Source organism: Vanellus vanellus, assembly GCF_965231255.1.
Source record: "Vanellus vanellus genome assembly, chromosome: 2".
Classification (NCBI taxonomy): Eukaryota; Metazoa; Chordata; class Aves; order Charadriiformes; family Charadriidae; genus Vanellus; species Vanellus vanellus.
The window spans coordinates 44,631,754-44,652,764 of NC_138906.1; the positions used below are offsets into that span (position 1 = coordinate 44,631,754).

The window sequence follows — 21,011 nt, forward strand, 5'->3', positions numbered from 1 at the left end:
ATGACCACAAGCTGTAGCAAATCCAATTCTACAACTCTAAAATAAACCTAAATCTTTAATAATTGATTCCATATAAGGTGTTAATTTCACCTAACTCTAAATTCCTGTGAGTTAAATTTATGCTAAGCTAGTGCTCCAGATCCCTCTGTAGCAAATGAAGAGAGACAGGCACATCAAGTGGTTGATTCACCTCATCTTAAAATAGCGGTTTAAGATAGATGGGATTAAATTCATTATTGAAGTGCCTATTTTCTTCCATTACTTTCAGTAATCATCTAGCTGCTTGACTTGAATAAGATGCCTAGTTTTATGAATGACTACGTATCAGCAAGATGAATCCCAGTCACACCAAGACTTGTTTCTCACAGAAAGGTATGAATTAGATGACTGCAAGTATTTGGGTTCACTGGAACCTAATAAACAGATAATTAACTAATAACTAGTTTTCTGTTTAGCAATCACATTCAGTATGGATTAAATGAACACACAAACAAAACAAAAAAACACAACAGAAAGAAAGACGACAGCTGGAGATTTTCCCTGAATAAGATGATAACTTGTCTTCTTTTAAACAGAATTATAAATTCCCAAATCTGAAAAAAGTCTGTCGATCCAGATGCCTGCAAAACCCCTCCAAGAAGTCAGTAGAGGAAATACAAGCAGAGGGCTGTAGCATAATAATCTAGACATAACTTGTTATATTTTTTTTAATATTAAACAAAGAATTTAATGCTTAATGGCTCACTTTAAAATATCAGTTGAAAAAGTAAGGCTACATGGGAAACTGAGCAAAGACTAAAGAGAAAGAAGGAAGAGGTTTGAGATACCACCTCATTCTATTCAGCTCACTCCCTAACCACAGTATTGGGCACCCTTGAGCAGTAGGCCAGAAGCAAAATAGGACAAATGACTTAAACTGAACTGTCACATTATCCTGTGATGAGAAAAACATTTAATTCTACAGTTTTCTTCTCTAAATTCTCTCCAAAATTCCTTTTAGGAATAAACTAAAGCCTCTTCTTGAGCTAGGAAGTAGAAGACAATACTATACATGTTAATTTGTAAATAGTAATCAACAAAACCTACCAACAAGTTACATTTACAACACACTGCTGCATCTCCCAATTTAATAACTGGGCACCTTCATCTCTATAAAGATACACAGACTACTTGTCTGCAGTTAGGATCAGATAGCTTATTCACTGCTACATCTGTACTACTTCTTTAGTCATAAAATCATTGACCCTTGCTTGCGGAGCTCAAATTGTGGGGGGCCTAGACATTGAGCACTAACCCAATAAAAGAGCTTTCTTCAGCAGAACACATAGCAAACGCAAATATATACGTCTGTCTGAAATCATGGGGTATTTAAATTCAACCTGCTTATGACATTCCTGTAAGCAATGATCAGCCATAACCAAGAAGTTTAAGGACTCTAGGTGTGGAAAATGTCAGTTGCCAATATGAGTAGCATAATTAAAGGAAATATAACTCCAAATTATTAAACCCACAAAAGCTATTCAAGTATCAGCAAAGAATTTAGTTTTACCTCTCCCCTCTTTCATTCAAAACAGACTCTTACATTATGTCTATTTTACATAAGAACCTGATAAGAGACTAGGGATGCATCTCAAGCAGAAAATATGGTCACTTATGGTGAGAGAAGAAATGGAAGGAAAGACTACAGGCTGTTCTGCTTGCAGATGACTCAGACATAAACTTCTTGTTCATTTAGAAGGCATCAACACCCCTTTATAGCATTTCTTAACCAGATGTCTATCCTATTTCTGATTCTAACTATTTTCTTTATTTCAATTATTCTAGAAGAGTATTACAAACATTCAGCCTCCTACTTATTCGTCAATTCATGACGTGGCTGTTCTTTCAGTCAGATGCCTAGCATACCTAATGCTGCCTCCAGTCATTCTTACACCACAGCTGGCCTGGCAGCCATGCCTTGAAGTAGATAGTGAATCTACCACTGCATAAACCAGGAAAGGGTAAAAAGAGGAGAGCAGACCCTTGAAAATCCAGTATTAAAATTTCTCTAATGAGGCATGGCCACTTTACTGCTCTGGTGTATAGGCTAATAACATCTCCATACAGTCCAAGAACTCTATTCTGTTACAGTGGCACATGCTTCACTTATTCTACCATTAAAGTTATTGTAACAACGAAAATGATCGTTCTGTGCAAATACTCAACTGTGAATGAAACCCAAGAAATAGTATAAGAGATGAAACAAACCAAGGAAAGACTAAGGCAATTTGAACAACCCTTGACAGAGTTTTGAAATCTGGCTACTATGGAAAAGCAAGCAACTGAACAGAAGTCACACCAGAAACTAAAGCCTAAGACCCAAATGAAAACAAGAAATAGCTTTAACTGACCACCAAAGACATGGTAAAAGAGCAAACACACTATTAAGGAAACATCAAAGACAGCAAGGTGACATATAATGGCACTACAAATTGAAACAGCACACCATATCCTGGGCAGCAAAGTAAGGCAGAACAAGAAATAGTGAAGATCTAGAAACAGTAAGAATCTGCCAAGATATCAATACAGCTGACATCTAGGATAGAAGAGAATGGGGAAAAAAAAAAAAAAAACAACCAAGAAAAAAACAGAAAAAAACCCACCAAAAGTATTCTACGTCCTGCAGTTCAGATGTCATAGTAACATAATAGCTCATTTGCTATTATGTAAAAGAAAAATTTAAAAAGAATAATTCTAGCAAACAAATACCAGTAACATTGGACTAAAAGACATTTACAAGCTCATAAATTAGTTCGATGAAATCACTGATCTTATTCTAATAAAAAACGTTCATTCGTTTTTATTATTATTATCTGTTCCAACGGGATTATACCATAATAAATAATATGCCTTAAAATAATTGTTATACAAGTCCTACAGAAATAATTATTTCCAAGAATTACATTGTTGGTTTATAATCGGTTATGTTGGTAGAATAGTACTTTTGGTTTTTTTCAAGATAACAGTTTAAATTCATCACGGGGTCTATAAAATTATTATGTACTGTACTTCTATTTTTTTTGAAGCATTAAAGTCACACTTTGGAATCTAGAGCAGCACCATTTACTTGTTAGAAAACAAGTATAGAAACTAACTTGTATGTTTTCACACTCCCTTTCATCAAGAAAACCTATGCTATGACTTTAAGCTACTTCTAAGCCTTTGTGAGTAAAACAACTCTTCTCTTCTTAGGATAAAAAAAAAAAATATCTGCGTGAAGTAGGCCATATCACTTCCAAAGTGGCCTGCTTTCTTTTTAGTCCAAGACTTTTTTGCATTCTCTCCTGTCTAGTATTAAGTTAGATCTTACAGGGGACTTCTGTCATTTCCATTGAAACATTTTTCCAGAGATAAATACAGATATCTTCATGCTTTCTTACTTTGTTTCACATCATTTCCAGTTTTACTTCCATGTATAATGCTTTGTAATACTGGACATGGTATTAAGTACTTTTCAAACGTGAGGTGACAGTTGTTATTTAGCCAAACTTGTTACTTCATAAAAATTATATAAAGTTAAATCATTTGGTCTTCTTTTTATAAATCTATCTCTGTCAACTACTCATAATGTTCTTCCTTAAAGTTCATCCAGCTTATCTTTTTAGTCATGGTATCTCCATAATAAACCAATATTCTGTGCAGAGTTGCACTGTGGCGTACAGATAGAGACAGTATTGTCTGCCTGTCCTCAGCTATACTGTCCCTGTGGATTCCACCTCCAATTGCACTGGACTTTTTGCTGACATGCAGTATTATAAACCCATGCCTAAACTACAACCACAGTATCACAATTACGTTTCATTCTCAGAGAGAATACTTACATTATCCAACTTTCAGAAGATCCTCTGATATAAATGCTGTATTAATATACTGAAAGGATTATTTAACTTCTGTTACCTTTCTAATCAAATCGGCAAATCCTCCCCAGAAGCCAGCTGTTCCAAGAATGGCAAAACTAGCACACGACTTTTTTCACTAGTTTTCTACTCTCCCTTACACCACAGTACCGCCAGTTTCCTGTTCTCTTGGTTATCTAAACACACCAAACTACTGTCACATGACAGCATGTACTGCAGCTTACTTGGAAGATAACATTTCAGCTGAGCTTAAAAACTTTTATCACCAAGAAGATTAAATTGTGCCTCTACTCATTATCCAACACCACATTTTCACACACATTAGGACAAGGGGTAATGGATTCAGGCTGGAATACAAGAGGTTCCACTTAAATTTGAGAAGAAACTTCTTCTCAGTGAGGGTGACAGAGCACTGGAACAGGCTGCCCAGGGAGGTTGTGGAGTCTCCTTCTCTGGAGACATTCAAAACTCACCTGGACGCCTTCCTGTGCAACCTCATCTAGGTGTTCCTGCTCCGACAGGGGGATTGGACTAGATGATCTTTTGAGGTCCCTTCCAATCCCTAGCATACTGTGATACTGTGACATTGAAAGAACCTAAACCCTCAAATTTGGTTGAAATTGATGAAATGGTTCAGAGGCTATTTTTGGAGAAAGAAATAACTGCTGGGAAAACTGGAAATCAGTTTGACCATATAGCATCATAAAGCAGGCTAAAAATTAAGTACGTATGAAAGTACAACACACTCCCTCATCTTAAATTATCCTTCCCAACACAAAAATGCCTTAAATAAATGAAAATATTATCAGGTCACCAGAATAAGCAATGAGAAAAACCAGCTACTGCAGATCTCTGCATGAAATCATATCACAATATTGATTTATGCAGTGCTCTCACAAGATATGGTTATAGATAGAAGTGACCAGTACTAAAAATTTGGGTACATAAAACGGTATATTTTTTCCTCTACAGCAGAGGAGATGAGGGACACAAGTAAAATAGTACCTCTAATTACCACTGAGAGTTTCCTCAAAAGACCACAAAGAGAAAACACCTCAACTTTAGCATAAAAAGCCAAATCTTACATAATATTGTTCTGTGTGTCAGTTTTCCAACATTTTAGAACAATTGTGTTTCAGAAAGATCAAGTTAGTTTGCCAACTAACATGAAACATTCTCACCTAATTCTTAATGACACCTGAGAGGTCTGCTCTTCGCAGTTTCCCAACAGCTTTTCAAGATCAGTCAAGTTCCCAAGGAATTATGATAGGATTCTCTATTCCGTCGCAATCTCAAAATTTACTTAATTTCCCAGAGTTTTTCTAAAATTTCTGTATACATATACAATTACAAAAGCAGTTACCGTAACCATGACTTGGCTAACTTTTACTTGTATCTGTAGATCTGTTGTCAATACATCCCCTTCATACGTTACAATCCTTCTTGTGAAACAAAGGAATTGCAGGTACACATGAAAGGAAACTTCATTCTCTATAACCATGTACAATTTGCTATGTCTCTTCTCGGAAGGCCTTCGAGACAGCAGGATACTAAAGACTCTGTCACCACTAACTTGGAGCAGATTGTTTCTGGTGACTTATGAGATGGAAAAAGACTTCAGAATTCATTACCAATTCCCTAAAGCAGTTTTTCCTCAATTTTTAATGTATTAAGCGTAAACACATCCATTTAATACATTTGGTATTCCAAACATACACATTGCTGGATTTTTTAATTCAAGGACATAATCAATTAAAAGGAATTTAATTAGTATGATAGTAGACTAAAACAGTATGAAGCAGAATTAAAAACCATCACAATTACAAATCATAATTATATAAGCCCCTCTCTAAACATAAAACAGTATCTGCTGTTGTTTTATGATGACACAGTTTTAAAAAAATTGCATTAGGAAATTGATTCAGTCAACCTCAAATACGAACATGTTTGGTACATCTAGTGATATGTTTTTAGCTGCACCACTCTGCATAATGCTGCATAGCCAAATTCAAACAATAAGCATCAGACACTACATTTGACATTTATTATTTTGTTTCTGTACTATATTATCTGCTCCAAGAAGGGTGGGTTGCATCTCAAACTACCCAGAACTATCATCCTGTGAATTGAGAAGAAAGGAATTTCTGCTACTCTAAAATGGCAATGCTGTCTCACAGTTTTCTCTTCCTCGTTTCCTTTTTTTTTTTTGTTTTTGTCCAGGAACTAATATTTCTGCTATTGGTAGATATGCATTCCCAATATTTTGATTATTTTATAGCCCTTCACTTCTACTTAAATCATACAAAAAAACACCAACAACAACAACAACTTCTAGTCCAAGCACTGATTAGGTCTATAGGCTCTGACTTCTGCTTCATGACTTGTTTTAAAATACTCAATCGGTTCACCTCATTCCTTGTGAACAGGTTTCTATATCAAAAAGCCTGCTGTCACACACAGTACTAGCCAAGTACCTTGAAGGTGGCATCCAGTGCATTCAGCTGTTTGCAAAGCCTTTTTAACATTCTTAAATTATTATGACATTGGAAAGACTTTAATGCTTTAGCCTGTCGTTTTAAATATTACTCAAGCATACATTTTAAATACAAAGACATCAGTACTGTATCTTTGTTCTCTTTTCTGACTGCAGACAGGCAAGGATTACTGCTTCCATGATTTTGCCTGTGGAGCAGAACTGACAAGTAATGTCCCAAAAGACCACTTACTGGGAGACTGCAACATGTAAGTGACATTTTATCCTCATGCCTACATCCAAATAACTGGACAAAGAGGCACAAAAAGAACTGCCAAAGTCCTAACTCTGATGTGAACTTCCATGTACGAAGACAGGGTATGAGAATAATAATGAACAAGGTATAAGCAAATAAAAAAAGAAAAAAAAATAGAAGATTTAAATCTACAGAACACTGCTCCCAAATATAAATTTCCTATGAAGTGTAAAAAGAATGAAAGGCTTCAGTGGCAGTATCTAACAGGAAAAAAAAATAGGATAAGAAAATTACAACTCAGTGACCCTGAGGGCCACTGGGGCATGGTTTGGAACCTCACACTTCTAAAGACCCATAACTGTTGTTTAAAAGAGCACAGCAACTTGCCAAAGGAAATTGCAGCTCATTCAGCAGACTGAATAATGTATTGTCTAAGGCAAAATTTTAGAGCAGTCATTTATGAGTTTACTAAGCTTAAATTGCAAACAATACGTGTCATGTTGTTCCACCATTGAAAATTTCAAACTTCAGAAAATATTTTTTCAGTTCAGTTATTAAAACCAAATGCCTACTGATCCAAAACTGATCCTACTGATCCACTGCACCAATTTAAAGTACTTTTAGAAGACAAATTGTTCGCATGTACAATGTAACTGAACATTGAAGCCACAATTACATTAAAAGCCAATAAAATTAATTTCTATTGTTTACGTATATCTTTTTATAACTTGAAAACACTTTTATTATCTATAAGGATATTGATAGATGAACAAGCTACTACACAACCACAGTTACTTCATTTTTGCACCAACTTAACCCACAGTAACCAGCATGTGCAGGAATAGGCAACAGCAAAATAGGCAGACAACCAACTACTGCAGAGTAGCTGTGGGTGGGTAGCTTGCACCTTGTCCCTTACTCCATTGTAATTTGCCTGTCTGCTCCAAAAAATTAACCATGAAGATGGAAGTCACTGGACTAAATGTTGTATGCAGGAATTCTTACCATGAGTATAGAATGGTTCCCACTACTGATGCAAGTTTGCTGTTTTCTTGCTTTTGCTTTGCAAGCCCAAAGTCAGCTACAATAAAGAAAAAAGATTCACATGTCAATAACCACCCTCTTTGCATGACAATCAGTGCTGGGTCACAACAGCTGAAAAGTTGGGGGAGGGTGGAAGGGAGGTTTGGGATTTTATCTTTTATATTTCGTAGTACTGGACCGCACTATCTTCCTATCTCCACATTAATCAGCTTATGTTTGAATCAGGCCTACCAGCTTTAAAAATATTATAAACACATTTTTGATGCTTTCAATTCAAACTACATGACCAGTTTCAGGTTTCTATTAATATATTCCAATTAACTACATGACAATGGTAAGTATCTAATAAGCAGTGATCTAATGCCCAAATTAATGGAAAAACAATGTAATGAAGTCAGTAATTATTTCACTTTCCTTCAAATTATGACAGCTGGGAAGGGCGGACTTTCTCAGAAATCAGTTTCAAAGGAGGGGGGGGGGGGCAATATCTGAATTGTTCATGTTCAAAGATTGCATTTGGTAAGAAATAATGGTGAATATTAGCCTTACCTTGTGACAAAAGCTGTAGATTTAGATGATCGTACAATTATGTTAATATAAGTGCCTTTTATGCAATTATTAGGTAGTCTTTCACAAAATTGTCACACACAGTCTTAGAGATGATATTTTTAATTTAAGTTCCATGCAAACAGTTCAAGTTTATTTTTTTCAATTCAATACTCTACTGCTACCTCAACACAACAATTCAGCTTATATACATTGCAGTTTATTAAATCCAAGCACAGAGAGCAAGAGAGAATCATAGAATCATTTAGGTTGGAAAAGACCTTTAAGATCATGAGTCCAACCGTAAACCTAATACTGCCAAGTCCACCACTAAACCATGTCATGTCCCTAAGCACCACATCTACACGTCTTTTGAATACCTCCAGGTACTCAAACACTTCCCTGGGCAGCCTGGTCCAATGCTTGACAACCCTTTCAGTGAAGGAATTTTTCCTAATATCTGATCTAAACCTCCTCTGGTGCAACTTGAGGCCTTTTCCTCTTGTCCTATTGCTTGTTACTTGGGAGAAGAGACTCGCTACACCTCGCTACAACCTCCTTTCAAGTAGTTGTAGAGAGCATAGTTGCATGGGGTTGTTGTCAACGATCTGGATTAGGAGATCGAGCGCACCCTCAGTAAGTCTGCAGAAAACACCAAGTTAGGTGGGAGTGTTGGTCTGCTTGAGGGTAGGAAGGCTCTACAGAGGGATCCAGACAGGCTGGATTGATGGGCCAAGGCCAGTTGTACGAGGTTCAACGAAGCCAAGTGCTGGGTCCTGCATGTAGGTTACAACAACTCCATGCAACGCTACAGGCCTGGGGAAGAGTGGCTGGATAGCTGCCTGGTGGAAGAGGACCTGGTGTTGGTCGACAGCCAGCTGAATACGAGACAGCAGTGTGCCCAGGTGGCCAGGGTGGTCCACAGCATCCTGGCTTGCATTAAAATCCATTAATAAATTTTCTATTGTAATGCTACTTCAGAATTGGGAAGATTTGTGTGGTAAATAATATTGTTTAAAATTTTTGAGGCTCCTGTTCTACCTGGACAAAGCCCATAGCATTCCTATTCCAATTGTCTTTACAGTGAGATAGTTAATAAACATTTTAGTTCAAAATGTTTCTACTCATTGAAAAAGCTGCAGATCAGAAGAAACACAAGTAAAAAAAATTAGTTTCTGTTGGCTCTTGTTCAGTGTGACCCTCAAGGGTCCAAAAAGGAGTAGGTCTCTTATTCAAAAAGGGTCTTTGATAAGAAAGCCAAATCTGGGTACCCAGCCCACAGATCATTTTTCTTTGAACAAAATGTTCAAAGATGGACTCGCTCTGCAGTGCTTGGAAAACACAAGTAGAAAGAATGCTAAATTAACAAGATCGCTGAGAAGCATCACATTTGCCTTCAAGTTAAGACAGTCCTCAGGCAGTTCACTCCAGGGAGCATTAATCCCAAAAGAATCAGAGGTTTTTGCAATATTGATACTTCCCTGATTTAATTGGGGTGAATCATTCTAAATTTCCTCCTTTGGAATACATCACATAATATTCTATGAAGAAAGAGTATTAAGACATTACATCAATCAATAAATTCAGTTTCTGATGCTTGAAAGATTTAGGAAAGGGAAGAGGAGAGCTGGGCATCTCCGTTCTGGAAGTAGTCTATTTTAATACATTAGTGATTATCTGGAAAAAAGAAAGCAAAGGAAAAATCAGCCAGATGGAGTAAATATATTATCTTCCTTTTAGGCTTAGGTCCTCAGAAACAGAGGGAAAAAAAAAAAAAAAACTTTTACAGACAATAACTTTTCCAAATTCTGCTAAACCATCTTGGTATCAGCAAGAAGCTCCTAAATACAACTGGCGCTGCTAAGGAATGTAAAGCACAGGACAATGAACTTTACATTAAAAATACAGGCTTTTTCTTAGCTTTTTCAAGCCCATAATACAGAATTGAATGAAAAGGAACTGGCAAATGTTCAACTGCATCAAACTAGTGAAATTGCTTGTTTTAATTCATTTAGGCACCTGTCTGCAGCTTATAAATTAGTCTACATTTTTAATACTCCAGGATTCTTCATTTGGTATTTGATGCCAAAAGTTACTACAATAACTAACAAATTAAATCCTGCCTGAGAACTGCAAGAGGCCTGCCTCCCATACCGTTAAATGAAGATATGACCAAATATAAAGATGACCTCTGTTAACTGGTATTCATTGTTTCAGCTCTGAACTGAGGCTTGATTATTGAGGACCCATTGAGACAATTCATATTTGGCAATTTCCTGAAACAACTTCACACCATATCAGTATGTCTTTTAGAAGCTGGAACGGAATTTTGAGAAAAAGATAACTCAATACTTGCTCAACTTCTCATGAATTTTACCCGTGTCAGCTTTTCACACAACGAGACAACTATATAAATCTTTGATCTGATCTACTGATTTTTATTTTATGACCTTATTGGTCACTTCTGAAATTCAAAATCTTACTGATTAAAGAAAGTATTCTTCCTGAACCATCTCGACTTACTACAGTTAACTCATTCAGTAGCACATCAGGCATTAAGACATCACTCTTAAGTAAGGCATGGGCCTTTCCTTAGAAGTTAGACCTAAACAATTCACACACGTGTGTGAATGCAGATGCATCTGATCACAAATCTCACCAATTTCACAATGAAATACAAAACTTTCAGCTTCCAGATATTGTCCTACAGCTTCCATTCTCACACAAAAAAGCAACCGACCAATTAACAGAGCTGTTGTGACTACTTGCTGGAAAGAATTATATCAATGCTAACAATATCATGATAACTATCAGCAGAATATAGCTGGCCAGAGAAAAATGGAAAAGAAAAGCCCATAGAGAATCATAGTTCGGAAGCCAGCGAAAGCTTTGTACGCCAGTAACTTAGATGAATCAAAACAAAGGCTGGTAAGAGCAAAGGCAAAGACATAGCACAAAACAGGAAGAAGGGAGAGCACAGGCAGGCCATCCAGCCACCACCACTGTCAGGATGCAGCAATGCATCCAAAGGGGAAATTATAAACCCATCTGAGTGATCCAAAGCAAGATTCTATGAGACAGATGAGCTAGTAACCCTCTGCCATAAAAAAGACCAGTCCTGCCCCTCTCTTGCACTGTCTCTGGAAACCAGCTCATCTGGCACTTGTGTCTTGATGAGTTTAGCTCACCCTTTTTCTAGGCTAGTTTCATACTGCTTTAATCTAGCCCCAGACTTGATATTGCAGTCCTAAAATCATTGAATTGTCTTCCACTTGTTGCCCTCTGTAGTCTTGCAACGCAGGAATCAAATTTGGATTGGAGAAGCAACTCCCTCATTCCCCCCAAAATAAAAAAAAAAAAAAAAAAAAAAACACAACTCATTTTGACTGTTAGATTGTCCCACTGTCCCAAAAAGTAAAAATTACTCCTTTGGGACCAAAATTAAAACAAACAATGGCAACTTTGTAGTACAGCTGAAGAAAAACCAAAATGCTAGTGGACAACTGTCATGATTTAACCCCAGCCAGCAACTAGGACCGTGCAGCCACTTGCTGACTGCTCCTCCTCCAAGGCGGGATGGGAAGAAGAATCGGAAAAAATAAGGAAAACTCATTGGTTGAGATGAAGACAGTTTAACAGGCAAAGCAAAAGCCATGCATGCAAGCAAAACAAAACAAGGAATTCATTCACTACTTCCCATCGGCAGGCAGGCGTTCAGCCGTCTCCAGGAAAGCAGGGCTCCATCACACCTAACAGTCACTTGGGAAGACAAAACACCATAACCCTGAACATCCACCCCTTCCTTCTTCTTCCCCCAGCTTTATATGCTGAGTATGATGCCTTATGGTATGGAACATCCCTTTGGTGAGTGGGAGTCAGCTGTTGCGGCCATGTCTCCTCCCAAGGTTTTGTGTACTCCCAGCCTAACTCGCTGGCAGGGGGTAGAAGGAGCAGAAAAGGCCTTGACTGCTTAGCAACAACTAAAAACATTAGTGTATTATCAACATTATTCTCATCCTACATGCAAAACAAAGCACTATACCAGCTGCTAGTAAGAAAGTTAACTCTATCCCAACTGTAACCAGGGACAATGACACATTTCAATGAGGAAGCAGTCTTGGACCTTCAATGTCACCAGTGGAAAGATCTATCTACCTGCCCAAAAAAGAGAGTTGTTTGTTGCTGCAAAATAATGGTTGTTTTCATCTGCACATGTCATTTTGGAAAAATGATACTTTTTCTGGTTTTAAACACTATTTTAATTTCTTCAAGTGCATGTAAACTACATGCATATCACCACTACAACTTATTGTACCATCCTAATACAAGAGAGTTCATAAACCGAGGGGAATGGTAGGTACCCCAATCTTGCAAACAAGTTTTCTAAAATAAAATTTCCATGGTAAAAATTTTTGATGCTTTGTCTACTGTGCAGCCTCAACTGACATGATTTCTTTACAGCTAATTTCTCTGATGGTTGGAAGCTTGGCATCCTTTGTTGAAGATGAAGATTATTTTTAAGTCTGTTCAAAGACAATAAAAAAATAACGAGTTGTCACCGTTAGATGGACCTTTATAAACTATAACTACACATGCAATTTCACCAGCTATTCATTACCAATAGTCACATCTCTCCACAGTATTGTTATATTTGACTAGATTTTGTACTGTGATTGAAAACATTAAGCCTTGAGGATTTTTTCCTCTGTATATCAGGAATGTAGAAAATTAAACTTTATTTTAATTTTTAAATTAAATTAAACATTATTTTAATTTTTAAATTCATTTTTAAAAAGTCAGACAACCATGCAAGACAGTCCACAAACAGGAAGAAAAATTAACACAAAATGATGAAGTCATAGTTCTTTAGATTCTGAAACATCCTTCTTCACTTGTTTTCACTTGTTTACACTGTGTTTAGGGTAGCAGAGTAAGTGATAATGGAGTAAGACTGTTGCAGAAAACATCAACATGCTGGGGAAGAGGGCATGAAGGGAAGAGAGAACTACGAAAAAATGGGTAGGCTGACTTGACTAGTATCTTAACCTCCTACAGAATGATCTCTTCAACTTTCATAACAGCTGAATTATAAAAACTTTCTAAATCTTAGCAGTCTCTTTAAATGACCATTTTAGGTACCTGCAATGTTTTTTTCTCTTTTTATTGACAGAACTGCTTTTTCATTTGCCATTTTATTTCCCAAAGATTTCACCTAGTAGATTGACCTTCTACAGTTTAAAAAAACAGAACATTTTCCAGATACTACATCTTAACAACACCAATATCATATTTGCACATTTGTTGCCTTAATTTATATTTGAACCCTATTTGAAAATGCCATTAATTTTTCCTAAAATCAAATATGTACACAAAGACCAAAAGCAAAGCAGAAAAGGAGGATGAATGGAGTATCAAATTCACCACATATCTGAACTTCAGACCTACTCAGGTCAGATTTTCACTGTGTCCCTTTCTTCTATCCTGAAAGCTCAGGCTGAGACAAAAATCACTTTGCTTCTTTTCGGCAAGTTTGCAACTGTAATCAAGAAAGTTTGTCAGCAACATACTGAGTTACAGTGATCAGGAAGATAAAAATAGAACTTTAATTTTTTTTCCATAAAAGTCTACCCTAAAATCAAGTTAATTTGCAATTTAATCAACAGTAGTACATACTTATTCTACTTTTTTCCATCAATAGAATGGGAACAGACTTAATTTCTCATGATTCCCAAATACACCTCCTAGCTACTCTATCATTCTCCTTTCTGCGTGCTAATATGACTGCTGCGTAAACTCAGTCTACTCTCTGTCAGTTTTGTGAAGCTTGTAACTTCTGTACTAAGAATGTTAGCATTGATCCACATCTAGAACAGAGATTTGTAGAGAGAGATGTGATTGTGCTATTAAACCACCAACAGTGTCCAGAATGTTTAATTCACAGTGTGAATGTAAACAAGTGGAAAATTCCACTCAGCCTATTATGGAAGCTTTGAAAATTAAGTACTATAAGCATTTCCTTGAATCTTAGTATGAAGGGTAGCAATTCTGATAATGAAGACTGATTAAATGAGCCATATAATCTGCAAAAAAACTAGCACTGATCGAAGCGACTCTGAAAAGCAGTGACTAACACACAACAGATACTAGTTATATCCACTTCACCTCATGGCCACTGCTTCTCTGTGCATGGCACAGAATCAAGAGCCAATAGGTCTTTTAAAAGCACACTCACCGAGCAAGTATTCTGAGTTACAAAATTGGTAAGTGCTTTCTTCCAGCATCCAGCAACTATTTGAACTTTTCAAGTCTCATTCGCTTCACCATTCTGACACTTCATTGCTGCCTGCTATGACTAGAAGTATTTTGGACAGGTGAGTTGTCTCAAAACTAGTATTCTGCTGCTATACAATCCTAGGTTTCAGTTCCACACAGACCCTTTCTGCTGCTGTTGTATCATGTGTGCTAAACATTAAACAGCGCATGCCACCCAAAAGAGTGTACGCAACCCTTCCCAGTTCTCCTCGATATCAGATCTGAAAGGTGTCACAGTGGTTCCACATGGCCCTCTGACCATCAAGATCCAAACCTTGCTGCAACTAGGTGACACTGAGGAAAAGTGATGATCTACAGTCTTCTGTTTTGTCCTACAAACAGATGCAGCTGTGGAGCTCTAGACAGAAATATGCTGTGCTAGAAACAAAATACAGCTGCAGTAAAATATAGCTGCAATAAAAGCAGATACTTTCAATTCCGAGAACTGTAACTTCTCAATGTTTTATATAAAAAGGCTGGGCAGATTAAACTGAGAGCCACAGATAATATTGGTTCAATGAATTTCTAAAACCATATACAAAACAACTTTCATTCAGGCTGTGCGTAAAATTCTACTTTGTGTGTGTGTGTGTGTGTGTGTGTGTGTGTCACAAATTATAAATCACACATTCAACCTGACCAGAGATGTACAGTTTCAGTAACAATTTTCCACCAATTTAGAATTAGATATTTTATGAAATTGCAGGTTAGCATGACTTAATATTTATATTTTTGTAGCATTTGTAGGTCTACCAATTATGATCAAATGCTGTACCAACATAAGAGATGGTAGTTATGGCCTCTTTCCTATCAAATTTATGTCAGAGATGAAACAGAACACGAGTAGGGTGGGCAGGTTCAGAGACTACATAAGATCATGCTTAAAGTTCTCTACAGTCAGAAACAGAGATCTTGTATCGCCACTAGCCTGGCTAGGATCAGACCGTAAATGTCTGTTTCCAATTGCAACAACACACAACTTACAAGAGCCTGAAAAAGATTGGGATAATTCAGATTTCACTGACACATGCAAAAGACGTCATGGAAAATGCAAGGGAAGTTATATAATCACATTAGAATGAAGCACCTCCTGGACTTAGGACTTTCATTTGTATCTTGCATAAGTTTTTAAAAACAATCAATCAAATAAACAAACAAACAAACAAAAAATAAACAAAGATGCGGACAGCGTCTAATCTCACTCAATATTTAAGAAAAAGAAAACACAGCATGACTATACAGATTCAAAAAATTCTTTCTATTATTACTTCAGGTAAAACCTATAGAGATGATATTCAGGGATCACCTCTAGAAAAGGCCCCTCATAGCTTAATCTTACATTGTGCAAGGCCAGTTGCAGAGTTCTCTGCTTGTATGAATTCTATTTTTCAGCCACCTTTCACCATAGGTCCCTGCCTACCAAGTCCTGCCAGAATTGTTCTACAAGGGCCACCTGTAGAACATTTCTCCATGAATTCAGGACAAGCAAGTGTAATTCTTTGCAGGTTTATTTTTTTCTGTGCTGACAGCAAGGTGGGAATGTCTCCCACACTATGCACTCCTTTCCTTTCCAGACAACGTAATCTCAGAAACTGTATCGTAAGAAACGCCTACCTGTGGGTTCCAGAACTTTCTTAAAGCAGTTCAATGTTGGGACTCCTGCACAGCCATGCAGAGTACAGAATGAAAGTCTTAGCCTTCAGAAGCACTTTGCTCCAGTGTATTGCTCACTTTTTTTTGTAAATCAAAATCTACCATGAGGGTCTGAAACTAAGGCACCTCTAAAGACAACATATTTGAAAAACTTTAGTTACAGAGGAATAAGATGCCTTTGTTATACTGTCTGCCTGCAGATTCTCAACAGCAAAAGATTAACAAGAGTTACTATTTCTAGAAGGACTGATTGAGGAAGAATAAAAAGAGCAGATAGACAAGCTTCTTTTAGGAAGCAAAATAATGTGGATCATTGGAGACCATATCTTAATTACATAGTTGCACAACAGTGCTTCACAGGTAGTCCACGGGAATATTACCCTAGTTAGATCAACACAAGTTTTGGACAGTTTTGAGATTTGAAAGCCTCCGGAAAATTGAACTCTCTCTCTTTAGGATGACTATGTAGCTTGTAAACACAGAACTGCAGTTCTAAGTAGATCTTAGAGCAGACCTTCTCCTTTATAGAAGCTGACAGGTTAAATTCACTGCAGAAGCAGATTTAAGATGTCTCAATAAACGAGCATACGCTTCCACCTTCATCTGACATTTTGTATTAGCTTTCATCTAGAATCACTTGAAATTCTCAAATGTATAGTACGCTTATCCACAAATACTGTGAGAAATAATTATCAAGATGGCAAATACTCCAGTCTTTGGCATACATGGACTGTATGAGTTAGGCATAATACCACAGCATGCACAAATACAGTACATATTTATTATTGGAAAGAAAGTAAATTATTCTTAATTTCATTAAGGTTGTAAAACAACAAGGCTCAGTAAAATTCAGAAACAACAGATAGAAGGCCTTCAGCTCCCTCTGAAAATTTCATGTACACTGGTACTAATTAAAGTACTAAACAAAGTGTTTGTTCAAATACTGCAATAGTTGCAAACCAAGCACTGTAGAAACGGTCAAAATAAGTTTCAGTTCTTCCAATTTTCCTCAGCTTCTGTAAATATTTGACAGAAATATAAATCCTTTTCAAGGGCAATTTTGAGCCTACATTTGAAAGTACATTTACACTTTACATCTAGATTGGCCCAGAGATAAGGCAAAGGTGTTAAATCAAGTCAAGAGTGCCCCTCAGTGGCAGTATGTTGATATAAAATAAAACTCTGTGATAATTTACTTTACAATAATATTCTGAATATTTATTTTCATCACTCAGGGATAAATGCTCCGTTAAATCACCTCGTTTCAAAACTGTATAATTACTAAGAATCAGAGGGTTCTAGCACACACAATTTAATAATGAATGAATTTAAGTATGTACATCATCAGGTATAAATACTTATAATAAAACAACAGTTGCTAAATATATTTGCCTATTTTAGCTGAGTGTTTTGTGGTTGCGTGTGCATATGTCTACACTTCCCTGCTATTTTTAAAGAAGAGAGATTGATTTTTGCATAAAGACTTCTCACAATAATTCTGCAGTATTCAAATTGTTTATTTAGCTCTGTGTCATGAGCAGCCAGAAAGCAGGCAGTAGTTCTTGGAGAACTTTAAAAACTATAGTATCTGAATTGCCTGTAAGGCTTGCTGTGTTTACCAGGTTGCATTAATTCACTCAAAGAGTAAAACTTTTTCATACTTTGTACTGTTCACACATATACTGCTTTCAAAGTCTATCCTGAAACCTGCTTAGGTTCCTTCCTCCACACTGTGGAGATTTTAGAAGCATTCATCAAGAACATTGACTACTACAGCCTTAGACAAATAGCACTTCACTGCAGCTGATCACTGAAAACAACTGACGGATACTAAAAAATTGCATGTTATAACTGGAATAGAAATGTTATACTGTTATACTTTGTATGTTCATTAGCACTTGTTATCTAATCTGGTTATCGCAATATTCTTGCTGATTTAAATAAAAACAGGTATTGAAGAATAAGTATAGTTTAATTGGTTTAGGGCTAAATCATGTCCTCCATCATATTTGACACACATAGCTGTGAAAAATGCAGTCATGGCTGATGACACCTAGTGGCAATGATCACAAAATTTGCATTAGCAATTATTTTACACAACAGTATAAGAATAATTTACTAGCTTCCAAATATGGTGACCAATGCTCAGGAATCCAAAATCTTCTGGGAGTTTCAGTAAAGAAATTCTACTCACGTACATCATGGGAAATTCTCTTCAAGTAAAGTAGTTCTACTTACTAATTGTAACTTTGTCTTTATCGCCCAGCATGACATTGTTCGGAGTGAGATCTCTATGAACAATCCTTTTCTCTTTATGCAAATAACGAAGAGCTAGACAAAGCTTAAAAACCAAACAGAAAGAGCCTTACAAAGATTCTTAACTACAACCTAAATAAAGGTACATAAAATTAAATCAATATCTGATATTAGTGCTTGATATAATAAGCATTACTTTGTCATTTATTAGCCTAACAGATATAAACAGTGCTACTAATTACTTGCAGAAAAGTGCCCTGGTAACAAGAAAAATGGACGTCCTTACTTGGATAAATATTTGCCATATTCTTTCTTCTGTAAACCATTGTTGTTTTTCCTTCAAAGAGTGAAAGTGTTCTCCCAATGGCACTCCCTCTATGAGCTCCATGACTATGTACAATCTGTCGTCTGCATAGAAGAAAATGAGATAATAGAACATTACATTTATGCAGAAGGCATTTGAAAATAGAGTAAATATATTTTTCAAACTGTTTTTTTTTTAATTTTTAAAAATTTATTTGTACAGACAAATACATTTTAATCATATTTCTACTCCTTGATATTCCATTTTTTCCTTCATTTGTATCACAGCAACTGTAAGGAATTCACTGCCTGATAATCACTCAACAGGCAGGCGTATGTAGCCAACTCTTTATAAAAAAGAAAGTTAAAGACATTATGGTTGAGCAGTCTATATCATTCATTCTACTAGCTTTTCTAATTACTTAGAATTCCAGTTGTAAATTTTCAGTCTTTAACTCTACAGGATAAGAATGATACTTTCTACAGGTTTACACTGCATCCAGTTTCACTGATAGATAAACAAATATAAACATTTTTTTCAGTTTTAAAGGAATAAAAGGCTGTGTAAACTGTAGCAGTTCTTGAAGAAAATATTACCATATATTGCTCAAATTTGACACACTCCTTCCAAGCTGTAAGTGGTTTTACCATATATTTCCATTTCTTCATTATGTATGTGGTAATTCCCTGCATTTATACTTACTTTCCAAGAAGGTTCTGTAATACCGCACAACATTTGGATGATAAAGCTACAATAAGGAAAGAAATGTAGATGTTTAGAATAGTTAAACCAATGGCACAAGTATTTATAATGTTTAGCTACACATTGGAAGGAAGGACCCCACAAACTTGCTTATGAACTTGCAGTGCAGTAAACCTTCACTGCTACCCCAAACACAGAGAAGTGTTGCACATTACTAGAGTAATCAGGAGGAAAATACAGCATGAATTCTATCCACTCTCCCCTTAATAAATGAAAGAGAGTAAATGATGTCTGAAGACAGGCAATTACGCCCGCATCAAAGTATTGGCTTTCTTAGCCTAAGAACACTAATGATCAGTCTCTTTTTTTTAATTTTCAGTTACAAAAAAAGACTATTTTCTCACTGTATTTTAAACCAAATAATTCATTAAATAGAACAAAGACTCATCAGTTTTCTATTGCAATCTTAATTTACAGAATCCCTGAAAAAAGTTCAAATACTGCCAATAGAGAAAATAAGAATCTTTAGTAACAAGCATTTGCACTGCTGTTAACACTACAGTACAAAGGTTTTCAATATTGGCAACATTCCAGTAAACAAGGCCAATATTGCACTGATCAGACAAAAATACTAACAGCTGGAAGCCCTGCTGTATAGAATCATACAATCATACAATCATTTATGTTGGAAAAGATCTTTAAGATCATTGAGTCCAACAGTAAACCTAATACTGCCAAGTCCACCACTAAACCATGTCCCTAGGCACCACATCTACATGTCTTTTGAATACCTCCAGGGATGGGGACTCAAACACTTCCCTGGGCAGCCTGTTCCAATGCTTGACAACCCTTTCGGTGAAGGAATTTTTCCTAACATCCAATCTAAACCTCCCCTGGTGCAACCTGAGGCCTTTTCCTCTTGTCCTATCGCTTGCTACTTGGAAGAAGAGACACACCCACCTCGCTACAACCTCGTTTCAAGTAGCTGTAGAGAGCCATAAGGTCTGTCCTCGGCCTTCTTTTCTCCTCTTCAAAAGACTTGTTCTCTAGACCTTTCACCAGCTTTATTGCCCTTCTTTGGACATCCTCCAGCACCTCAATATCTTTCTTGTGGTGAGGGGCTCAAAACTGAACACAATATTCAAAGTGCGGCCTCACCAGTGCTGAGTACAGGGGGACAATCACTTCCCTACTCCTGCTGGCCACACTACTTCTGATACAAGCGAGGATGCCGTTGGCCTTCTTGGGCACCTGGCCACACTGTCAGCTCATATTCAGCCAGCTGTCAACCACCACCCCCAGATCCTTTTCCACTGGGCAGCTTTCCATGTGAGAATTCACAGTTAATAATGCTAACAGCAGAATACCCATACGTGAAACTGGAGTCCATGAGACATACCTGCTCTTTGATAATGGTTAATTCTGAGACAATGCTCCTTACACTGCTCTCTCTGTCTTTTTTGTCCTTTCCAAATGCTGGATTGTGTAAATTGACTTCTTTCATTGCCAGGAGATTTTGTCCATTATGTTTTCTAACCTATGAAAAAGACAAAACCCTTGTAAAACTAA

At 36.7% G+C, this 21,011-nt stretch overlaps 1 protein-coding gene across 1 annotated transcript in view; it reads right to left on the reverse strand.

Moving 5' to 3' along the window:
* NEK10 (NIMA related kinase 10) overlaps window positions 1-21,011 on the reverse strand; it is a gene marked incomplete at both ends in the record, with an annotated part of 107,109 nt that overhangs the window by 65,398 nt on the left and 20,700 nt on the right. Inside the window, 5 exons of the mRNA XM_082479416.1 lie at window positions 7,631-7,706; window positions 18,419-18,521; window positions 18,723-18,844; window positions 19,443-19,488; window positions 20,842-20,979. Coding sequence (XP_082335542.1) covers window positions 7,631-7,706; window positions 18,419-18,521; window positions 18,723-18,844; window positions 19,443-19,488; window positions 20,842-20,979 — 485 coding nt within the window. The remainder of the gene's footprint in view (window positions 1-7,630; window positions 7,707-18,418; window positions 18,522-18,722; window positions 18,845-19,442; window positions 19,489-20,841; window positions 20,980-21,011) is intronic.